Source organism: Acanthopagrus latus, chromosome 5 (genome assembly GCF_904848185.1).
Source record: "Acanthopagrus latus isolate v.2019 chromosome 5, fAcaLat1.1, whole genome shotgun sequence".
NCBI classification, from domain to species: Eukaryota; Metazoa; Chordata; class Actinopteri; order Spariformes; family Sparidae; genus Acanthopagrus; species Acanthopagrus latus.
In genome coordinates this window covers 5,014,265-5,039,004 of record NC_051043.1, presented here as the reverse complement: position 1 = coordinate 5,039,004, position 24,740 = coordinate 5,014,265, and the positions used below count along the sequence as shown (strand labels likewise).

At 40.8% G+C, this 24,740-nt stretch overlaps 1 protein-coding gene across 7 annotated transcripts; it reads left to right on the top strand.

The window, feature by feature from the left end:
• Positions 1 to 3,355: 3,355 nt before the first annotated feature.
• On the top strand, positions 3,356 to 24,031 carry adamts13 (ADAM metallopeptidase with thrombospondin type 1 motif, 13). 7 transcript variants are annotated; one of them, XM_037098669.1, is made up of 29 exons: positions 3,356 to 5,229; positions 5,504 to 5,690; positions 5,986 to 6,052; positions 7,796 to 7,929; positions 8,208 to 8,291; positions 8,538 to 8,662; positions 8,748 to 8,894; positions 10,079 to 10,213; positions 11,107 to 11,257; positions 11,372 to 11,476; positions 11,580 to 11,731; positions 11,841 to 11,904; positions 13,332 to 13,458; positions 13,547 to 13,695; positions 13,790 to 13,910; positions 14,274 to 14,354; positions 14,431 to 14,612; positions 14,776 to 14,932; positions 16,010 to 16,139; positions 16,235 to 16,414; positions 16,491 to 16,689; positions 16,769 to 16,871; positions 16,956 to 17,085; positions 18,720 to 18,896; positions 18,985 to 19,189; positions 21,285 to 21,567; positions 21,643 to 21,786; positions 21,870 to 22,049; positions 22,883 to 24,031. In XM_037098669.1, the coding sequence occupies exons 2-29, from the start codon at positions 5,613 to 5,615 to the stop codon at positions 23,311 to 23,313; spliced, it is 4,221 nt and encodes a 1,406-aa protein (XP_036954564.1). In that variant the 5' UTR covers positions 3,356 to 5,229; positions 5,504 to 5,612; the 3' UTR covers positions 23,314 to 24,031. The 7 variants fall into 7 exon arrangements, with proteins under 7 accessions (XP_036954564.1, XP_036954569.1, XP_036954568.1 ...); XM_037098670.1 differs by lacking the exon at positions 3,356 to 5,229 and having other exon boundaries at positions 5,275 to 5,690; positions 22,883 to 23,058; positions 23,158 to 24,031; XM_037098668.1 differs by lacking the exon at positions 3,356 to 5,229 and having other exon boundaries at positions 5,276 to 5,690.
• Positions 24,032 to 24,740: the final 709 nt, after the last annotated feature.

The following is a 24,740-nucleotide window of genomic DNA, read 5'->3' as shown; positions in this document are numbered from 1 at the left end:
CTACACCACTATTATATGGCCCACGGCTCTCGCCATTCATGGGAGGGTTGGATCTAAATGTAGCCTGTGTGGCTTGGCCATCTTAGTATTCTGTGCCCTTCCCTACAGTCCCCTTATTGCAGTCAACTGCAGTTACAGTAGTCTCACAGGAACAGAGGGAAGAAGACTGAGCACAGGAAAAGAGGCCAGGGCAAAATGGGGTAAATTAATGGAAGATTTCTAATCTTTTCACGCTGCAGACTTGAGAGGAGGTGGAATTCTGGATTCCTTTTAGAAACATGGTTCAACTTCAGCTCTAGCTATGTGGGTTGTGAGGGCAGACTGACCCAAAGATAACACATGATGAACAGAACACAGTCTACCAGCAACTATTTAGTCCAATATAGATCTTAATACCATATTTTCTAGTCTAATCAAATTAATTAACTTGTAAATGAGAAAGGGTTTTTATTAAAAAAAAAAAAAAGAAAGAAAGAAAGAAATGCTGTTTATCCTTCTTAATTGTTTTGGTGTAAGTTGCAGAGTTGTGGAAATATCACCATAGAGATGTCTGCCTTCTTCTCAATAAATTGGAACTACCTTGCAATTGACTTGTGGTGCTAAAAACGCCCCAAAAATACATTTGAAAAAATCAACGGCAAAGTCTCTCTCCACAAATATTGACCCGGTTACTCGAGAAAATCCGCAGACTTTGTTTGATTTAGGAACTGTTTTCTTTCTGCCAAACCAGACTGACTCACCGTGCTGAAGAAAAACATGCATCTACTTATAGATGAGAGGCTTATGCACATTCGTTTCATCCTGCTTGGCTGAGATGTGACGTTAGCTAGTTTAGTTAGCTTTATTGGCTAGCCTCTCTCCCATGAGTAGCTGCATGCGTCCTTTTGTCAAGATGATTTATTTGTCATTACATGACAGGTTTTTTTTCATAACCAAATGAAAGTTTGTAAGCTCCTTCATGCTACACAAACTTAAAAATACATTTATGGATAGCACCTAGTGCATTTTTTACATTTGTTTTGGGGTAAATGTAAACGGCAGCAGCAAGATGATGATAATAAGGTTGTCACCTTAACATTAAAAGTTTGCCATCAGGTAAACACCGTGTGAACACCAAGCATCAGTGATGTCAAGAGTCCACCTCTCCGCTCTGCCCGCTCAGAACATGGTCCGTCCCTCAAGTGTGGCAGCTTGATCCAGGATGTTGTTGTGGAGACAGGTCTCTGTAAAGATGTGGGCACGGCAGTCTTTGATTTCCCGTTGCTTGACCAGCCTCAGTCCCATTTGTCCATTTCATTTTACTGTGACCAGACGTTAGCCAGGAGCAGCCTTAAAATCCAGATTGGATTAGCATCGCTCCCGTCCTGGATCTCTTCCTTCCTCACTGGGGTGGTCCAGCTGGTCAGGTTGGATGGTTGAAAGACGTTGTAGGCAGTGTACATCTCAAAGTCTGTTGCTTTTGAGCCAAACCTGCGCTTTCCTCTTCAGTGCTGATGAATGTATTAATGGATGTCACAATGCCATCATAATGTAGCACAATTTGAAGGTAACAGCTGCTTCATCTGCATGTGCCATGGACGGGTGCTGAAAAGGAGGGTAAACAGCTCCTACATGAAACAGCTCACTACAAGGTCTGTGGATTATCTTGAGCCAGCAGGCCATGTTTTCTGGAGAGAGACATTGCTGTTTATTTTTTGTTTTTTTTTCGCTTTTGCTTTTTTTGGCAATTCGAGCACCACAGGCCAACTGCCATCTAGTTCCTGCATATGATCTACAGTACATGTATAAATAGCACTAGAGGTACAAGAAACATTTTTTTAGTTTTGATCATGCCTTTAATTTTGCTCTTTTCATATTTTGCTTACAATTTCAACACTGAAGAGAATCCAACACATCTCTCATGTGTCTAGGGACAAAATGATCCCCGTTGAGACTGGTTAACGTTGCCATTAATTCCCTCGTTTGTTTTGCTTAGCATCTGATAGTCGTTTACAGTAGCAAATGTGGAATTTCCATTGCAGGGGATCAAATGCCGACACAGTCATTCCTCCTTTCTCCTCCTATCATTCAAACACACATCACAAGAGCATTTGTGCTGAAAATGTTTTAGTGCAATCACTTGCAGATATTTGTCCATTTATCAGCAACCACATGCCATGATCATTAAATCGTAATCAGCGTAAGGGCAGCGTTTAACAACCCTGCAGCGTCTGTGCATCACCATGGTGCGCTGACATATGCTAAAGCAGCTGGAGGGACTATTGGGAGAAAACCGCTGCCTGGAAAGTTTCTGTATATTTTGAGTTTTAGCACCCTCAGTATTGGATTACAGGCTGGAAAGTCATCATCTCAGGGCTGACAATATACCATCAACACATCATTTGTCTTAATTAGCAGCAAAAACTCAAGAAGGTAGTAAAAATCCCATCAACAGGAGTAAACATTCTGGAGTTTACAGATTTTTATTATATTACGACTTGCAGACAGAGTTGCCCGTGCATAAACAAAGCACATAACAATTGAAAGAAACATTCACATATTTGAAAAATGGAGGTTACGAGGCCTTTTGGTGGTGATATTTTTATGTATAGCTGTAGCTTTGACTCAACATCCGATCCATCACGCTGGCAGTTTTATAGATAGTCACATGGCTACTACAGAAATGCGGCTTCAATGAGTCAAAGATGAAAGATGTGCCCGATTTAACCAAGGCCCTCTGGTTATAGTAACAAGTGATAACTTGGAAGATAAAGAGGAGCAGTCAAGTCATGAGGTTTAAATATTTAAGTACTCTGTCTGTCATTCTGTGTTAGGAAAGCAGGATTTCCATGTCAGCTACTTAATTAACATACTCAAATTTGTTTTTTGTTTTTTTGCAAACAAGTACAAACAATCGTGCAAACATAAAGGGTTTAATTTATGGGCTCTCATAAGGAGATGAACATTTATAGTTTTTGCACAAATTAATCTTTTACAGCCGTGTCACAGATGGAGGGAATGACAAAGAGCAGCAGATGAACGAGAATCCTTCCATGTCCATGTTCCATGAGTGCCAGAGCCACTCCACGTAGACGCATCTCAGAGCGAGACACTGAGAGGTTGAGCTTCACAAAACTAGGTCTGGTTAACCAGTTGTCTGTCAGAAAGGTTGTTACAAGTAATATTTGGGGGATGTATTAATCATGGCTTCTGAGAGAAGTCGGAGGAGTTGAAATAGCTGCAAGGAAAGAGCGACAAATCTATCAAAGTGAAAAAAAAAAAAAAGATGATCACTTTTCGACTTTATTCCAAGATCAACTTCCTCCTCCTTCTTCTTCTAACCGCAACCAAACAACATTTTCCTGAGGCATCATCTGTTGTGCCCACTCGAGTATCCCATATGGCTAGATATATATAATTTAGGATCATAAATATACAATCCCTACCCTCCTCCGAACAGACACGTGGATCCAACAACATTTATCACAGTCTGTTGTGCTTGGTAAAATCCAGCAGGGCACTGAGGTTTCAGCGGAGCAGCAATGCTGGTGTAATGCCTGTGACACCCAGCTGTTATTCGGACTGACAACAGGCAGATATCTGGCAGACTAATGGCAGATGGGGCTCGAATCTGAGCTCCATGGAGATAAACTATGCCCCCTCAGGAGGGAAGGGGATGGAGAGGAGGAGATAGAAAACGAAAGGGGTCAAATGTTTTCCAGCTTGGTGGAACAACAGTTTGGAATGTATCTGACTGAACACATCCTGGTTATTTCAGGGCATTTGTATCATTATCATAGCAGGAGAAAAAGGGGGTGCCTATTAAGTGGTGAGAATGTAAACAGAGCAAACCAGCAATGCGGTAAAAGCCAGATGAAAAATTCTACAGGGCCAGGCTTTACTATATGTATATATCATCACAGGCATCATTGGAAATGACATCTCTCCCCCAAGAATCATTTTATTTAAAAATCACTTTTAGCTGAATCTAAAGAGAGAACACATGCATGTCCCGGTAAGTGGTTGTAAAGTAAAATAATTGTGGCAGTAATGTTGTTTTATGGTTTCCACTGTGAATCTCCAGCCCTCTTAATAATCAATTTAGCATTAGATAGGGTTTTATGACTGTCATGGACATTAGGGACGTTATTGTGTTACACTATTGTGGAAGAGTGCATGTGCTTCTGTTGCCATCCAGGGTCCGTCCACAGGATCATGTCTGCCCTCTCATGGCTAAAAAAGGTAATAACACACATGATATTCACCAGAATGAGGATTAATCCAGCAGCTGTGGAAGGATTCAAATGATGGTTGTCGGTGGCTCCTAAATAAAGACTGCAGCGGCCATCATTGATTCTCTCACATCATCAACATATTTTGAATACAAATAGTCCAGTAAAATAATTTCAGATTAATATAGCTGCTGCAATAACTTGTGTGTGGCATTTTACTGCTGTTGACATTTCAAGTTGAGCTCATTGTGACTACTTTGTATACTGTTGGCTAGTTTTTATAGAGTTTATTTTATTTAAGAAGAAGGAGAATCAGCCTATAAAGGATCACTTCAACATTTGAGTTATCACAAACACTCAAAATCAACACATCTGGGGATATTTGGTTTCGAATGGACAGGAAGAGGATGAACAATTGCAATCTGAATAATAACTACAGCTGTCAGACAAATGTAGTGGGGTAAAATGTACTATATCTGCCTCTGAGATGTAGAATAGAAGTATAAAGTTGCATGAAATGAAATTGAAAGTAAAGCAAAGTGAAAATGTGTACTTCAACACATAATATGTAGCTGTGAGTTGCCGCTAAGGGGGCTCTCTTTCAAAACGAAAGACTATGAAGACGTTTGCTGAGGAGGAGAGCTCCTCAGACTTATTTTTAAACGTCTGGGATTCAAAATACTGAATTGTCTTCACTCAGGTGTTTATGTTCTGTAATGGTAACTGCTGACTGGCGCTTTGGGGGAAATGTTCCCTCTTCATGAACATGACGTAACTGGAGTCTCTGTGAGTGCTGAGTTGAGTCAGAGGTTGTCCTGATTTAAAAAAACTTATCTGACTTGACTCAAATGTTCACAGACTGTAGTATGTAACGTTTTAGTTCTATTCATGTTGTGTTTTGTCTCTTTTGCCAACTTCCTTCTTCGCTCGCTGACTCTATCCTAGAAGTTTCTAGAACAAATTAAACCCTTGGGTGGTTTTCTCTGGGTTTGACGTGGTTGGAAACATTCGGGATAATGTAAGTACACAACTCAACAAAATATATAACTAGTCTTTTTTTTTTGTACATTTTACTGCAGAATTCATATGTATTATATCTTAAAGTACAGTGTTAGCCTAGCCTAAGTTGCTCAGTGACAAAAGGCAAGAAATTACACAAAAAGCCAGTCATAGTATGATAAAAACAGAGCAACCAATGAGAGCTGTCCTCTTCTGTCCCAAATTCAGAAAAAAGACTAGCAAATATTGTGTGTCACTCATCAACTCTGTCAACTCCCACACTGTTTACATAGACACATGTTACTCATGCCCTCTTGGCTGGCGCCGTCCTGCTCTGTAGGAGGATCCCATACTGTCCCGGTGTTGAAGCAGAGCAGGTAGACTCACAGGAAGAGGGGAAACATGTATTTTATGGCTCTGCTTTGTCTGCTGTTACTGCGGCCTGGCTTCGCTGCTCTAATGACTTCTCCATTGGAAGAGGTAGGTGGAAAGCTGCGGGTGAACAGGAGCGCTGTGGTTAGTGATTCCTCTGTTCAGGACTTCTGCAAAGTACATTGAACTCTTCAACTTTAAACTGTTTATCATTCTGTGAAAAAAAAACCCGGCCTGCAGAAAGTCATGTTGCGTTTTTACTGGATTTGCATGGCAATCACTGAAATGCAAAAGCGCCGAAATAGTTTTGTGTTTTCGTGCAGCATTTGGGCCACAGAGCTAAATATAGTCACACAGGTTCAAAGCTGCTAAAAATGGTGTTATTGTTTGTGTGCACTTTAAGCTTTCCCATCACTCCGCCAGTCGGAAAGACACAGTTTCCTCCTCTGGTTGTTCTCCTGACGCCTCAGGTAAGTATAAAAACAGTTCGAAGACTCACGAATGACGCACTGAGAATTGTTTTCTTCCTGTCATCATGTAGTGACGTGTTATGTAGAACACAATCTTACCTCATAACTACACTACAATTACCAAACTGCAAAAAACAAGCACTATGCAATACAGATTATGGCACTTTACAGTAAGGGACAACATTTGGAGCTGTTAATAGGGAACAAATGAGGAACAAACTGCTTTAGTGCTTTCCCACCAAAATTAGCGGGCTTACACAGGGTCAACCCGATAGAAATCGGATATTGACCCCATTCCCACTTCCTGCTGGCATGGCAAGTCCATCTGATTTTTATCTGAAACGTCACATTGTACCTAATTGACGTCACGTTTTATTCTCGAACACACTGGAAACAGTTGCAACAGAAGAGAAAACAACAATAGACTCACGGTGAATGAAGCTTCTGTAAAATTTATAAAGCGTCACCATCCCCGCAGGATGACTCGTTTCACTATCGTAATTTAAGACATTCTGTCCAACAACATTTAGAGAGTCTAGAAGAGCTGACGATATTATTATTACATTATTTTATCACAGCTCAAACCAGAAGTTAGCTGGTGATCCTGGTGTTTTTATAGCTGGGGAGTTGAACTTTTTTGTCTCCAAAACACTGCGGGGCAGCTTTCATAGGAATGAATGGGACTCGGCCTCCAACACTGTGTCCAGTAATAAAACGTCCTTGAGTAGACGCATCCTTCCATCCGCAAATCCTTCCTTATTTAGCACCACCTCTGTGTGTTGACAATGTGTCATCACTTTGTTTGATGGAAGTAGGTGTGTTCACCCAGGTCTTATATTTAGAACAAAGCTGAGCCGAGCAGATGTGATAAAAACCCATGTCTACTACAATTAACCCGAGTGTAAATGCAGAGTTAACACATTCCCATTGCACACTTGTCATATCCAACTACCCCATGTCTCACGAGCATATAAGCAAACACTTAAATAAACAATATCGTGATGAAAGTATAAAACATACATGGCCATTGTCTGTACTCACCGCTGTCAAGCAAGTCTGTTTATATTTGGACATTTTGTCTGCACTTTCTCTGCCATCCTTGTGCCACTAGTTTGCTAAAGCTTTTGCAGGTACGTAGGTAGACAGACAGGTAGCCTGACCAATGTTTTAATAAGGGCTGAATAAAATGATTGGATTGGTTATGAGAGTTACAGCCTATATTACTGGATTATGTGGATTGTGCTTCTGAGAAAAACTCACCAATCCTAGCTTCAACTAATGAACAGGTTAGCTTCAAATAATGAAGTAATGATTCAATCCTCTTTATGAGGACTTCAACCACTTAGTATGATGCATTGCTTTATTTAAAGGGACACAGATAAGTAATTGTAATACATTGATGGGGTTATTAATAAGGGCCTATTACTACCACTCAGTATTATGTATCACTGCTAGGGCTGCACAGAAAACAGTAGCTAATGTAATCAGGAAGCTATCATTAACTACTGATTCATTTATATAGGATCCTCAGGTCTGCTGTCTGTTAACAGGAGTTATACTAAGTAGTGATTAATTAATTATTGATTATTCACCAGCTGCTATATAAAATTGGATAAGGAGTTAATCACTAAGTACTAGTTAACTAGTTGCTGCAAATTCATTCTTCATTTGTCATCTAGTAACTGTGACGTGTTACCCAGATTACTTGTGTGTGACTATACTGTTTGTTCTCCTTGCTCACAGTGAGTGGACGGCTGCGTCGATCGGCTTTGATGCCTGATATCACACATCTGGAGCTACTGGTGGTGGTAGGGCCGGATGTCCAGCAGGTCCACAAGCAGGATACAGAACGATATATCCTCACCAACCTCAACATTGTAAATCCGAGCGCAAAAACATGAAGTAAAATCACTGAAATTATCATCTGAACAGCCTACACTCTGTTGATGACCATTTTTGTGAAGAAAAGTTAGTGATGCAAACTTAAACACTGTTTAGAGGCTGAAGTAAATATTATCTTAATAAAAAAGCAACATAAGGGAGAAAGATTAGTTCTGATGTACTATGGGGAAATATTTACGTAACCGTATGTAATGGCTGTACTGCAATTCTATAGTCCCAGAACGACCTGACTTTTAGTCCAATTTCTACCCAGGCCTCAGAGCTGCTGAGAGACATGACCCTGGGAGCCAACATGAGGGTGCACCTGGTCCGCATGATCATCCTGTCAGAGCCAGAGGTAAGCAACTCACTGTTTTAACTTCAATGTTGAATCAAGCTCATAAATGAGCAGATCTGAGGAGTATTATTTTTGTGCAGCTGTTGTGTAATTAAAGCATTTTTAAGTACAAAGCTAATGCTGTTATCCAGGGTGACTTTGAACATCAGCACCACTGGAACAACTTTTATTATTATTATTATTATTATTATTGTTGTTATTATTATTATTAGTACCTTATTTTTGTTACTGTGGTCACCCTTCTAGCCAGAGATCCAAATGTCATCCGACATTACTTCATGTCTCAGAAGTGTGTGTGACTGGGGCAGAAGGATAAACCCCTCGAATGATACAGACCCACTACACGCTGATCTCCTGTTGTACATTACAAGGTGTGCCATATGCAGTTGGTTGTATCGTGAGTTCATATTTGATGAATGAACACACATTTTACTACATGTTTCCTGCCACAAACAGGTACGACCTGGAGTTGCCTGATGGGAATAAGCAGGTCAGGGGAGTAGCACAGCTGGGTGGGGCCTGTTCAAGTGAATGGAGCTGTGTGATCACAGAGGACACGGGCTTTGACCTGGGGATCACCATCGCTCATGAAATCGGCCACAGGTTAATCATTTCATTACATCACTGCATCTTATGAACATTATTATGTAAGGCATTGTTTTGCTGGGCTGTAATTTTCAATTTGATAGGTCAAATGAATTGCTCTATAATCTGGACAGTGTTTTAGTCAGTTCACATTGAGGTAAATATGTAATGTTTGACTCCATGCATATTGAGCACGAAACTGCCAAAATGATAAACAAAAATGTTAATGATAATAATAATAATAACAAATCAAAAAATGAATGTATATGCCATTAAATGCTCCATCATTATTTTGTAATTTGACACCAATTAGGGAAAGTAGAAAACAATGTTTGACTGGTACACTTTTAATTATGAATTTAAATTGACTGCTACCATAACGTTGAAAGTCTTCTATTCAGTTGACAGCAAGTCAGGTAAACATGTGATATTTGGTTAAATGCATATGGAGGACTGAAACTGCCAAAATTAAAAATAGCTAAATAAATGTCTCAGTAAGTAACTATGCCATCAAATGCACTGAAAAAGATGAAAACATAAGTAGATACAAAAGTAAAATGTTTTGAATAAAACAAACAAGGTTGATTATCAGCCAAGAGAATAACTTGTCAAGTAAAAGATATGTCATAGATTAATGTGCATTTGTATTTGAATTAAGCTTCTCATTTGTCATCAACATTCCTATGTTCCCTATAATAAGCACCAAATAATATGTCTCCTCCGAGAAAGTTCTTAGAAGTTATTCAGAAATTTCTGATGCAATACATTGTGCAATTGGTAGTACATAGTGAACCACAGAGTATTGAGTCGTGTACTGTAACAGTACTGGACTCTTGCATTTAGGGCATTTATCAGACGCTTTTGTCCAAAGTGACTTACAGTAATTCATACACTGATGAATGTCCAGGAAACTTTGACATGCAGACCAGGGAAATTGAACCAGCGACCTTCCAACAACAAAATGCTGACTCTACCTCTGAGCCACAGCTGCCCCTAATGCACCCTTAATGTCCCAGTTTTAACCAAAAATGGATAAAGAGGAGATTATTGTGTTTACATGCTGCTGGTGGGGATGAAAACTTCAAATATCACCCTTTATGTAAAATCTACTTTGAACAACTTAATTAGAATTGCTTAATGGTATAAGCATCACAAAAGAGACATTATCACCATATTTAATACTTAATTTACTTTTCACCCAGTTTTGGAATAAACCATGATGGACTGGGAAACACCTGCAGCAGGAGTGGCTTCATTATGGCCTCTGATGGAGGCTACAACAGTGTGGATCTGACCTGGTCCCAGTGCAGCAGACAGCAGCTGCTCACATTCTTCAGGTGGGCCAGCCTGTTCAGAGCAGCTGTGCATGACAATGCCTCTCATTCATCATGCACACCTGGCGCTGTTGAGAGGGCATTTCATCTATAAGTCATATCTTTGTGGGTTCACCTCAGGTTGATTCCCCTTTGCGCATTTTGAGAAAGGATCGATGTAATGAAAAAGAATAGTCATCATCTACTCACCACCATGCTGATGGTGGCTAAGGTGAAGTTTCGTACTCCACAAAACATTTATGGAGCTTCACAGGGAAAAAAAATGCATTGCAGCATTTTCGTAATCAACTTTTAAAAACCCCGAAACAAAACATAAAATGGCTCCATAATATTTGTCCGGCAGTATCCAAGTCTCCAGAAGCCCTGAAATCCCACATGGATTTGAAAAGATTTTATTTACACCCTTTTTTTAAGCTGAAAGCTTAACTATAGTTGCTTAGCCAAAAATGTGCATAAGCTTGACCTTGGTGTTAATAATATATTTTGTAATTCGGGATCTCAGGGCTTCCGTGGATTTGGATTATACCAGATGAGCTTCATGAAGCCATTTTGTGTGTGTGTTTTTTTTTTTTGTTTTTTTTTGTCTCCATCTACTTCAGTTGTTTGAGAAAATGCTGTTACGCTGTTTTGCTCTGAAGATCCAGAAATGTTTGTGGATTGTGAAACTCTCCAGCAGTATGCAAGTAAATAGATAATGACTGCATTTTCATTTTTAGGATAACAGATGCAATACATTTTTTTTCTTTTATTAAAAATCTAGCATAACATCAATATTTTTCTTAGAATATGAAAAGGGAATCAGCCTTACACTGCAAGTTGTTAACACATATGAAGTACATGCTCGCTATAGGCTCAACTTCATACTGAGATGACTCATTCATGATTCATGTTCCCAGTGAAGGTAAAGCTGAATGTGTCAAAGACCTTCCTGCACTGGGAGGTTCCCTACAGAACTGGAAGCCTGGCTTATATTACGGAGTTGACGACCAGTGCCGGATAGCTTTTGGAAGCTCTGCAAGAGCCTGCTCTTTTACCAACCCTGACCTGGTAAATCCCCTGTAATAGCCGCTTGATACCACCAGGTGGCATTCAGCCTGAAAAAAAATCTACAGTATTACCATGCTTGTAGTCATTTTTACAATATCGGTCTGTTTCCATCAGCCAGCTTGTCGTGCTCTGTCCTGTCACATTAACCCCGATGATGACAGCTCCTGCAAACGCCTCCTGGTTCCACTGCTGGATGGGACAGAGTGTGCACCTAATCAGGTGCTTCTGAGTCATTTTGGTGCAATCATTTTCCCAGAGTGGTATTATTCCCTAAAAATAGGCCCCAACATATTTCTTCATGAGGTGTAATGCTCTCTTGCAGTGGTGTCTGAAGGGCCGCTGTGTCTCCCTGGATGAGCTCAGCTCCTCTGTAGTGGTGCACGGCTCCTGGTCCAGCTGGTCATCGTTCTCCCCCTGCTCACGGACATGTGGTGGGGGAGTCACTCATCGCACAAGGAAATGCAATAACCCAGGGTGAGAACTGTGGTGCAAGCGTTAGTCATGGTCAGTGCAGGCGATCCTGTGACTGTGCCGTACACGATGAGGCTGTTTCAAAGGGTATGTGTCATGTCTCATTTCTCAGACCTGCTTTTGGGGGGAATGACTGTGAGGGGCCAGATATCGAGGCTGAACTTTGTCACCAGCAGGTAAAGTTTTCACTGCTTATGTTTACAGTGGGCCTCCGTACAGAACATCTGTACTGTTTACTCAGTCGACCACTGTACCCAGCATTGTACACTTTTTAATGATCATCAAAAAGTCATCAATTAGAATCAAAATATCAAATTGATCAAAAATCAATTAGAATATACTCGAGTATTCTAATTAACTTGATTTTTATATAGAATCTTAAATCATTTAAATTGAATTTAGGATGTAAGACTTTCTAAAGAAATGTCATATTTTTGTTTTCAGACCACTTCAGAACTTATAAACGTGAGTTCTTCTGGGGTCTTTTGACATGAAATAATGAGTTGCATAAATATGCTGTACAGTTCAAACTGAAAAAAAAAAGAAAAAAAATTGAAGGGAACCATGACCAGCACATTAGCAGAATTCCCATGTATTGATTGAGAATTAAAACCCTCCAGAGCACCTTCTTTTTCATAGTTTATTAAGAACATTAAGAAAAAGAAAACATGATGGCAACTTGCTGTATGTCTTCAGTATATAAAGTTGATCTACACCAGTGCCGAGATACAGTCATAAACTAAGAGCAGACACAACTTAAAGCAAGATTATGGAGAAATTCTCATTATGTTGTGTTTGGTGCCCCCCACAGTTTCTGACTGAAACATCACTGTGAAAATTACTTTTAGGCTGTTAGTTTTAAGGTTAAATAAGTTACGTAATGTTGCTTTAAATCTTCAGAACAATACACAATACATGGCTAAAACAAGGTAAAATTAAAAATGTTGAAATTCAAAGAGAATTCAGAGCAAGACTTATAAATAAACGAAACAATAAGAACAATTAATAGATTGAAAAAATAATCAAAATTAGCCATTAAAAAATTGGAATGGGTCAGTGTAAAAAGTACCCAAAATAATTCTTTAGTAAAAGTGAAGACATCCTGCTGAAAAGGTTACTGGGTGAAACTGAGAGTCACCCATATGAATATCACTTGAGTAAAAGTCTGAAAGTGTCTGATATTAAATTCAATGATTTATGAAAAGCATTGTTCTGGCAGTAAATATACTTGAGTAGAAATACATTTTACATTTATTTGCATACGGTATGTGCATTTACTGTTGACCTGACGGCTGTTCATTGTATCTGATATTCAGCATTTTTTTTTTATGTGCTTTGGCTCAGCTGCAGCGATGCAGCATGCAATTTTCAAAGTAGGAACCAAAAAATTGAAGCACTGATGGGATGACTCAGACAATCGGAGCCAAGAAAGTCATTTAAAAGTGAGACCATGAGCCTGGAACAAAGGGAGCGATTCTCAAAATGAGTTTTTGATGACATGCAATGTTCCGCGCTGAACGTCTCTGCGGTCAGTGGTGGACTGAGACACTATAATCTGACCGGAAATGTAGAAAATAATCCCTCTATTTTCTCCCACACGTAGTCCTGTGAGCGCACCCAGCTGGATTTCATGGCAGAACAGTGTTCCCAAACAGACCTCCACCCACTCTACCTGATACCAAACACTGCCTCCTTCTACACCTGGATCCCTGCTGTCGGCTTTGCACGAGGTGGGCCTCAAGACAACGTTTTGTGTTCCATATGTAAAGGGACAACACCTTTATCTGTTTTGTTTTTTCTTTCGACCCTTCTCACCAGGCGATGAGCAGTGCAGATACATGTGCCAGTCAGATGGAGAAAACTTCATAGTGAGTCGTGGCTCTCAGTTTGTGGACGGGACTCGCTGTGAGTCAGACAGCCCACCTCCCTTTGGCTCCACAGCTGCTTGTCTAAGAGGGAGATGTCAGGTAGGGATGACTAACTGTGACTCAGCATTACCGAAAACAGATTTCACACTCTCAGTCTCACGCCTTTCTAAATGTGCCGTTTGTCTCCGATCAGCTGTTTGGCTGTGACGGCGTGCTGCACTCTGGGAAAGTGAGGGACGTGTGTGGGGTGTGCGGTGGCGACGGATCGTCCTGCAGTTTGACCTCTGACTCCTACACTGGCGGTCAGGCAAGAGGTAGCGAACAGCAGTGTGTGGAGTAACTGAACACATTCAGTGACAGTAAATCAATTGACAATAATTTTTATAACTGATTAATGACATATGTCATTTCCAAGTGCATCAAACACTCTGATGCCTAGTGATGGATTGCACAAGTACACTTACTCAAGTGCTGTAGCAGAATAGTTGCCTCTCAGTTGTAGTGGAGTAGAAGTATAATGGAAATAATCTAGTACAGAGCAAGTACCTGGTAATTAGTACAGAACTTAACTACAGGTACTCGCTTAAATTGCAATTTTCAGATTTTTTTTAAAGACAAATATTTAAAAGATCAACTTCAAAAACATGACAGCTTAGTTCCTCCTCTTTCTGTTCCAGAGTACACCACCTTCCTCTCTCTGCCAGTAAACGCCACACAGGTTCATATTGTCAACAGGGCTCCTCTCTTCACTCACATGGGTGAGTATCATCACTTTCACAGCAGGTTCAAGTTTCTACAGTTTCATCTCAAACTGATGGGTATTTGTGTCTGCAGCTGTGACAGTTGGAGACGGGTACATTGTGTCTGGGGGGGGCAGCATGGCGCTGAATATGACCCACCCCTCCCCACTGGATGATAACCGCCTAGAGTACCACCTCCACATGACCCCTGACCTTCTGCCTGAGATGGAGGAGCTGCTGCTGCCCGGACCACTGCAGGAGGAGATAAACATACAGGTCAGAAGAGGTTAAAATGTCCAGTCTAATTCAAGAGGTGGACTTGATGAAAACTTTTTTAAAAAAGTAGCTTTCACATATTAGATCTTATTACAAAATGCTTGAATCAAAATCTATCTGTGCGCACAACATCTGACTTTTACCATTATGTTTGTCTCTGCAGGTCTATCGCAAATATGGAAAAGAATACGGAGAGAAAACAAATCCAAACATCAGTTACCAGTTCTATGTACCTACCAGAAACAGTGTCTTGACAGACATCACACCAAAAGGCAAATGGGCCGTCTTAACAGCACCCTGCTCTGTCTCCTGTGGATCAGGTCGGTAGCTGTTAATCAGGAGCCATGCTGAAAAGCACAAAGAGAACACAGCACAGTAGAATGTATTTGATTGTTACAAATTCATAGACTGCCTGCACACTCCGGTCTGTTTTACAATCTCAAAGAGGAGGCACTTGAAGCAATACTGACCTTTACGAGGAAGCTTTTATCACATACTTGCAATAGCTGTCTGTCACAAGTGCAGTGAAGAAAATGTCAAATTCGCTTTGTCATTGTTCCAATCTTAGATAAAAGACAAAGTGTCCGCTGATCCGATTAACCGAATGATCTCACACACAGTCCAGCAAAACAAAGTGAAATATTGTGTGTATATTTTTTTAATTTAATTTTCCTTGTTGATAAATGCTGTTGAATATCCTCAGCTTGTACTTTACTTATGTAATTTTAATTTTCTGCTGGCTTATGCTTCACTCCACTACAGTCTAGAGGGAAATACAGATTAGAGTAGTGCATTTCTTAATTAATTTGTTTGATCTATTAATTTAAAAAATGTATTTATTTAAAAAAAAGATTTCCAGCAATGGGGAAAATGCTGAATGTTGAATCCAGTAATCGCCCCAGCTGATTATACTTTTACCTGTACATTTGATATTCAAGTACATTTATTGCCAGGGAATTACTTTTAAGATATTAGTACATATCATATCAAATATCCAAGTTCTCCCCCAATAGGTACCTTTTACTTTTATCAGTTATATTTTAACATGACATCTTTACTTCTGCTCAAGAATAACATGTGGGTACTTTTTGATCACTCTATAAAATTCATACCAGCCATTTTTAGAATATAGTTCTAATTTTTCACATCATGTTCATATTCTGCTCACATATGGCCAATAAAAAGGTCACTAATACATGTAAATTGCTACAAGTTGTTACAGAGAGCCCCTCTTAGTCTTTTAACTTCCTCTGCATTTAATGATTATACTAAAGCCATGCATGAAGGGTTCAACATCTGAAATGTAAAACCAAATTTGCCCCAAAATGCAGAAAAATCATTTAATTGAAAAGGTTCATTTTTCTTTCTACACATACTAACCTTTCTTTCATCATTAGGCATACAGAAGCACGTGTACATCTGTGTAGGTGAAGGAACCAACAACCATTTGGAGGAGCACAACTGCGAAACACCTCCTCCACCCACACCACCCCTCACAACCTGTCAGCTCCCCCCCTGTCCCCCCAGGTCAGCTTCACACTCTGTCCTCTGCTCTGTCTGGACTGACGTGGACATGCAGCTCAGCACAAATGGGAACCCATGAATAATTCACTGTTTTGCAGGTGGGATGCAGGGACGTTTGGGCCTTGTAGCGCCTCTTGTGGCGGAGGAGAGAGAATGCGCCCTGTAAGATGTGTCCAGAAACACAGGGCTGACGTGGTAAAGGTCCCAGATTCTGAATGCCCTGCTGATACACCTCCGAGCACTGTGGAGAAATGTAACCTGCAGCCCTGTCCTGCCAGGTAAACTATCACTGTTGACCGCAGAGTATGAAGTATTTCGGGGTGTGAAAATGAAACGTCTCACGTGTGTTTCCAGATGGCGTGTGTCAGAGCCAGGGGAATGTTCAGCTGTGTGCGGGCCAGGGGAAGCCAAACGCAGCGTCTCATGTGTGCGGCCAGAAGACGGTCAGGATGTTGAAGTGGATCAAAGCCTGTGCTCAAAGCAGATCAAACCACCTGGTTCTGTTCCCTGTGTGGTCGATGTTTGTCCCATTGGCTGGGAGTCTAAGGCAGAGGTAGAGCAGAAAATGACTTAAAAACTGGCTCTGGTTTCAAAAATGTGCAGCGTGTCTGAACATCATCCTCTCTGAGCAGGAACAGCCCGTGTTGAAGCCTGGTTTGTTGCCGCGCTCCAGACAGACCCCTGTGTACGTCTGGAGCCCCGTCATCAGCCAGTGCTCGAAGTCCTGCGGGAATGGTAAGTGAAACCATATGCTCACCTTTACTCAGAAGCAGCATCTCCCCATCCGATGAGGTCACCCAAAGCCTGATGCTCATGTAGGAACCCTGCAGGTGTGGTTCTCCTGTGTGGACCACCGGACCAGACTGGAGGTGCCCGACGTCCACTGTGACGCTTCAACCAAACCTCCACCTCACTCTGAGACCTGCAACACATCCCCCTGCCCTCCCATGTGAGATGCTATACTTTAACATGCATTTTATATGCAGTGTTTATTTATAGTGTAATCTGTGATGCAGTGTAACTAAGTACTCAAAGGGTAACTTCACCAACTGTACACATTAAAGAGTGTTTACAGTTCTTGAGAAGTACTACAGCATCTGTGAAACAAGAAGTGTTAAGGCCTTGTGTGGCTCCACAAGAGGATGCATGTAGTCTAATTATTTGCCTCTAGTCTTCTGTCACACAGGGCTAAGTTGCATTGTGGGTAATGTATTGTGAGTAAAATTAGGATATCCCTGGTTCTATTTTAAGAGTTTTAAGAGTGCAATACTAGACCAGTGAACAGCTTTTCAAAACAGCTTTCTCTGGAAACACAAAGTGCTTCAAACTACTTTTTTTTCACATACATACTGGTATTCCATAAGAACTGTAAACACTCTTAAATGTGTAACCACTGCACTATATTTTGGAGGCAAAAATTTCACTTTTTACTCATTGACTTTATTAACTTGTGTGTTATGTGTTGCATAATGTTGCATCAGAGCCAAAGAAGCAGATTTCAAATTAATTTATTTTGATGAAAAAAACAACACACTGATGACAATAAACAGAAAGATGCTGCAAATGGATCTTATAATTGGTCAATCCATAGTATGATGTATATGTAGTACATGCAGGACATGCAAATATATGTATAATTTACTTAATTACTTTAAGACTTTTACTCAAGTGCTATTCTTCTGAGTGGCTTTATTTTTTTTTTTTTTTAAATTTGTATACTTTTAACAATACTGGCATGCGATATCCAACTGGCAGCCCATAAGTCGTATGAGGCCCTCAAACAACTTCCTCCAGGCCACTGGAGCATGTGATTTATGCTAATGAGCATATTAATCACTTATGTCTGTTGATAAGTACACAAATACTCTTACTTCATTGAAATTTTGAACCCCGGCTGTTCAATCAGGGGACATTTTTTTAGTCCATCTAACAACAAACCTGTAAGATAAAAAAAAAAGAAAAGGTTCATTGTTTTCTTTTTCTTTTTTTCTAAAAAAAAGTAGTTGAATAGAACCCTAATATGTAAAGCAGTTAAAATGAGATCAACCTTAGTTGCAGCAGTAAAATGCAACATACACATTAATGCAGCATTAATATTTTTTTTTTTTTAAATTTTATTTTTTTTAACAGTTTTGGTAAACAGTTAGTACAGAACTATATCCAGAAGCAATTGGTGGGGGGGTCCCCACCACAGCCGACATAAAAATATACATTTCTTATCAGGCAGATCAAAGCATTAATATTAATCTAAAAATATCACATATAATAGTGAAACACTAACAGGGAACATTTAAATGCACTATGAGTACTTTTACTTTTCATACTTTGAGTACATGTATTGCCATGAAATTACTTTTCATAATTAAGTACATCTTATATATTGAATACTTTAATATTGCCACTTCACTTTTTTCACATTGTTTCAAAGTGCTGCGTATTAATTTCCACCAAAGTAAGGTTTTAACAAGACATTGTGTCGACCTTTGGCTGCTTTTTACAACGCGCTATATATTTGGAGAGAAAAGATGTCTTAAAATAAGGGTTTGAAAATAATAGCAGCAAAATACCTTTTGTAATCACCAGGTGGCACTCTAAGCAAGGAGTCTGCAGTGTAACGTGTGGAGGAGGGGTGGCCAACAGGGTGCTGTACTGTGCTAGAGAAACAGAGGGGGAGGAGGAGGTGGTGGAGGACTCTGAGTGCAGAGACTTTCCAGAACCCACAGCAGTGGTTTCATGTAACACCCACAGCTGCCCAGCGAGGTACATCACACACAGATAAACAAAAACACTTTTTTTTTTGTTTTCAAATGCAAAATTACCTAAAAAAAAAACACTGTCATTTATCCAGGTGGAGGGTATTCAGCACGTCACCCTGCTCGGTGTCCTGTGATCTGGGTGTAGCTCAGAGGGCTGTGTCGTGTGTCCAGTTCGTCCATGGTAAGGAGAGTGTGGTGTCAGAGGAAAACTGCCGTGCAGCTGTCAAACCAGCCACCACAGTGCCCTGCCTGGTGCAGGTGTGCACCTTTAGGTGGGAGGTGAAGCCATGGAGCCAGGTACATCTCACAGGGCACACACTGACTGAAGGAGAAAGATTAGATTAAATTCAGGATAAGGACATCAGTTGTTTTGAACATTAAGTTGCCAAATGATCAAAACAAATCTATTAATCATTAGAATACACTTTCAAGCAGCAATGCAAACTATCACCCGATTACAGCCCCTCAACTATGAGGCTTTTCAAATTTTCATATCAGTGGAAAAATCCTGAAAACAAGATGTGAATATGTCAAGCTGAGCTCTGAGAAATTGTGATGTAAAACTTTCACTATATTTAGTCATTTTACAAAGAAAGCAAATGTCGAAAAATAATTCCTAGTTGCTGCCCCAGATCAGATGAAATAACTTATAATGGAAGATGAAAACAAAGACGCAAAAGTGAAGTAAATATTAGATATTATTCCATTGATAAAAATCTAAACAGCATCACGACAGTGGTACCTATTGTGTTTTTTTTTTCTCATTACTCTACTTTTACTCTTGTGTAGATAATTAGTGTCTTGCAGTCCAATGTTAAACGACTGGCTTTGCATGTTTTATAGCAGTTTATTTTACAGCCTGGGCGTCCCAACCCAACTGGGGAGTCACCAAAGCTTTACTGTCTCATGAGGCCTTCTTGATTTTAAGAGGTGCACAAAAGCTTTTTTTTAGCTATACAGTAGGCATGCACCAATCAGCCACAATATTAAAACCACTGACAGCTTAAGTGATCAACATTGATCATCTCATTACAATGTAATGTTCTCCTGGGAGACTTTGAGTCCTGGTGTTCATGTGGATACGACTTTACATGCACCACCCACCCAAACACTGATGTAGACCATGTAAACAACCGCCTGGCAACGGCACTGCACAATGGCAGCCCCCGCCAGGACAATGGGCCCTGACACACCACAAACACTGTTTAGGAATGACCCCACGAATGTGACAAAGAGCCCAAGGCGTTGATCCTATCCCCAAATTCCCCAGATCCCAATCTGACAAGCATCTGTGGTACACGCAGGAACAAGTGTGATGCATAAAGACCCCGCCCCCGAACCCACAGGACCCAAAGGATCCGCTGCCAGTGGCCCAGTTCCAGACATCACAGAACACCAGAGGTCTCTGCTTGTGTCTCTGCTTCCATTTGTCAGAGCTGCTTTGGCAACACAACGGGAGCCTGCGCGATACGGAGCATGGTTAACATGTTGTAGCTGAGTTGGTAGAGCAAGCGTCCCATGTACAGAGGCTTTGTCCACACTGCAGCGGCACCAGGTTTGAGTCCCAGCCTGCATGTCAGCCCCTGTCTCTCCCCGCTTCCTGTCATCTAAGAAGCTGTCCTATCAGTGAAGCCACAGAAAGCCCCCCTCCCCCCAAACAAGAAGGAATGGGTAGAAGAAAACACTGAATTTATCAAAATATAAGACTTTTAAGTGTCTATTCTTGTTTTTATTTTTATTTTTTAAATATACAAAGTAAAAGAATTTAAGAATTCACAGGAGATAGTCTGCTCCATCCATCCAAATTGTTGTTTTACGCAAACGTCCTGCTATTCTTACATTTACTGTTGGATTGATTGTAAAGTCAATCATTTATTCTTTACTCTTAATGTTATACACTGAACATCATATGAAATATTCATCAGATGTGTTGCTTAATCAGTTTAATCAATTACAGAAAATGAATGCCTTAAGGAAAAAGGTTTGGAATCGTTTAAAATGACGTCTGCTTTGTGTCGCAGGTAGTCATTTTGCAAACCCTCCGACTTTGAATGTACTTTTTCCACCATTCCTGCCATCAAGTGGTTTCCGTTTTATTGGCAGAGTATTGAAACTTGCTCCAGGTGTGTAATCCATCATGGTGAACAAGTCTGCACGTAAACTTCATTACTGATATGATAATGTTACACAGAACATGATGCAGACTCGATGTTCATTGTGATCGACCACATGACTCAGGCAAGTTTGGAGACTGTTCCAAATGATTTTTATATTGTCGAAAAATAACCCATAAATTGAAGAAATGACTGGAAAGAATATATCCCAACATCGAAACTGCTGCATTTTTGTGAATGATGTTGCTAAAATCACCACTGTGTTGACTGCTCTCCAGTGTTCAGTCCCCTGTGGATATGGGATCCAGTCCAGAACTGTGTCCTGCATGGGCCCCTCAAAGCCGGAGCCCCTCAGCCCCCTGCTCTGTATGCACCTGCCCAAACCCATCACCATCCAGGGCTGCAACATGGGCGGCTGCAGGGAGGACGGACCTGTCACGTCTCCCACTCCAAGCCACACAGATACACCGCCGCACCGCATGGGCCATCCCTCTCCTCCAAGTGCTACAGAGGCCGTCACCATCCCACACACCACAACAACCATTCCAACACCTAAACCCGGTTAGTGCACGTAAACTTCTTACCCATTCTTGTTACGGCTGATGGCAGATTATCATCACAGCATCTGTTGTTTAGGTGCATGTGGGCAGCTGCTTGTGAACGAATCAGGCACGGTGGACCTGAAAGATGTAACCGGCCGCTGCACGGTATCCATAGGCCGACCCCTGGATGAAGTCATTCATATCAAAGTGGAGTCTGGCTCCTTGAACTGCAGAAAAAGTTACGTTTTGACACATATAATGGATGAGATGCATCTGTCGTGACCATCGCAGCTAAACCAATGTATGCACGTGTTTCTACAGAGGAGTTTGCTGCATTTTTTGACCGGCTGGCTTTCGTGAGGAAGTGCGAGCAGGTAGCAGGAAGTGAACTGACCACCAGAACCAACGTGTTGCTGGTGCGTCAACACCTGCTCACCCCCGGAAACGGCGTTGTGCTGACCTACAGTTCAAAGAAGAACGCGAAGAAGAGTCACCATCAGGGTAAGAGTGTGAGTGCCTTTTGGAAGGAAAGCAGTGATACATGAACTGAGGCCAATGATTTAAGCCTACGTTAAGGTACAGAACTGGAAGTTCTGTTGAAAATACTGCGAGGCATAAATGCTCTTGTAATCAATAACAACAAGACAGAGGAAATTGTTATGGCCTTTCTCCTGTTTTTTTTTTGTTTTTTTTCTTCGAAGACTTAGATCTTTTGGAGCTGGCAGCCAGATCATTTCTCTGTTGTTGAAATTGGAGTGTCATGCTGTACTACTGTGAAACCTTCAACTAAACTAGAACTCTCAGTAGAGCACGTACCTCAGCCAAGGCCACATTCATCCACGATGAACTGTACTCACTCACAGACACCAGCCATCTAAATATGCCTGATTCTTTACATCAAGGTCCATGCATCTTTCCCAGAGAAATGAACAAAAACATCACAAAGGGTCATATTTTGAAATGTGAAAGATAATGAGAAGCAAATCCTGGATCTGTTCTGTCATTCGGAGCTGCAGCAAAAGTTCATCAGTTTTTTGTGTGATCCTGCTGACAAACCACCAATCAGCAAATGGACCCAGTTGAAAAGTAGAAGTTGTATTATACAATATCACTCTGACATCAAAGTTTTATTGTTTAATATTTTATGTTGCGGTGTTGAGTTATATTTTAGTCTGTCCTCTTTACCTCCTCTTTGACTTTGGAGGTGACAGCATCTGAAATATTAATATTAACCAGTTTCAGTAACAAATACAATACTCAGTGCCTGGCTATTGCACTAGTTTGCGTTTGATGATATTTTATTAATCCCAAGATTGAATGTCTTCTCCCCACAGATTGTGACATTCAGCTGTTTTCCCCAAGAGGTGTCTTTGAGAATCCAACAACATCCAGCACTAACCACACCTGTCGAGTCCTCATCAACGCCCCTCCCTCAGTGAAGATTAGAATCCAAGCGCTGCACATAGGATTAGTATTCAACTCTACCAACTCCCAGTCCACATACATTATGGTGTGGACAAGCATTTTAACACTGCTTGTTCTTTCTGTACGCTGCACATTTAATAGGAAGAGCAGGCCGGTAACTGCCGCACTGTTTTGTCTTCTTCAGATTCGGGACATGGATGTCTTAAAGACCAACGTGTTTAAAGGCCAGCAGCTGTTTCTGTGGCACTCCTCTGGAAATATGGCAGAGATTGAATTTCATGGAGACTACCTGCATTCCAAACGGAGTTTCAGAGCTGAATATTCCTTCACACGTCTTTGATATTAAATATTAACCATTTTAAAGGGTAACTCAATTTAAAAACAAAGTGTGTTTTCAGGTCTTGTGGAGTCCTACTGCATATGTGAACAAAAGTAGCAGAAAGCTTCATGTGGCTCCACAGGAGACTCATGTGATCTGATAAATTATCTCCAGTGATGTCACTCAAGCTGCATCGTGAGTAATGTAGGCAGCAGGTTTTGAAAAGCAGGCCGCTGTTCAAAACCAATACAGCATTTCACGTCTCGCTAAAAACATATTCATTCACCCGACTGGGCGTGGTTTTTCAGCATCAAGATGAGCAAGAACTACATAGTTGTATGGATCTTGCAAATAAGTGCACGAAAAGAGAAACGGAAAAATAAAAGCCCGGTTGAGCACATCAAAGTAGCGTCCATGTTTTAGCCCAGTTTCTCTGTATTTTTCTTCTTTGCCTCTTGCCATTTGCAACTATTTAGCAGGAATATTCTCAGTTAGAAGTGGATATATTAGAGGGAATGTTCTCATAAGAAGCTGCTTAATCTGAGAGGCATTTCCTTTCACACAGGCTCAGAACATCCAAGCTTGTTGGCAGCCGGCTGCAGTTTTTGCAGCGTGGTCAAGTGCAGCTTCTTGGCCGAGACATGGGAGATCTGAGGCGACAAAACAGTCGGGCCCTGAAGTAAAATAGTTCTCTGATGTCGGTCTGGCGTGTCAGGCCAACGGAACCACCTAGTTAAACTTAGGAAAGGTTCATGGTTTGGATTACCGTTCACACTTCTTTTCACATGGGAAATTATCTAAAGTTACATGTGACAAGACACCCAATGCAAACCAACAATGTGCAACAGGTAAACAACATGTCACAGGACACAAGGCGCTGCCTCAAGGTTATCTATCAAGGTCCCTTTATTCCACACATTCTTCTTTCCTTGTAATACCCAGTGCCTACATTACCCACAGTGCACCAAGTGACATCACTGGAGACGTTTATGGTGCATTCCATTGCAAGTTCATAGTCGGAATTTCCAAGTCAGTTTTCCCGACTGACTTCCAATCTAAAAGCGTCCCTGTGCATTTATTTGGGAAAACATGGACGCTTGATGCAAGCAGGTGTTTTAATGAAGTGAAGTGAACTTCACAAGCAACTACAGCAACAGATTTAACCGCTAAGGGCACTTAAATAATGACAGGAGTTGGCTCCTAACACATATTCTCAAAGATTTCTGTTGAGCACAGATCAGCTGAATGAAAGTGAAAAAAGACAACTATAAAGGTTTATTTGCTGCATCTTTCCAACTTGGAATTCTGACTTGGATGAACGTTCCATTGAGCTTTTCCGTGTTGAAAGTTGCAATGGGACACACCATTAATCTGATACATGCAGCATTATCTGGAGCCACAAAATACTTTTTACTACTGTTTTTTTACATATGCAGTGGCTCTCCTCA

What these genes read in the sequence shown, in the direction of transcription:
- adamts13 (XM_037098669.1), top strand. Translation starts at nt 5,613, where the DNA reads ATGTATTTTATGGCTCTGCTTTGTCTGCTGTTACTGCGGCCTGGCTTC. An exon ending in GTCTAAGAGGGAGATGTCAG is followed by an intron (nt 13,696 to 13,789) that starts GTAGGGATGACT and finishes GTCTCCGATCAG; the next exon opens with CTGTTTGGCTGTGACGGCGT. An exon ending in CATTCCAACACCTAAACCCG is followed by an intron (nt 21,568 to 21,642) that starts GTTAGTGCACGT and finishes TCTGTTGTTTAG; the next exon opens with GTGCATGTGGGCAGCTGCTT.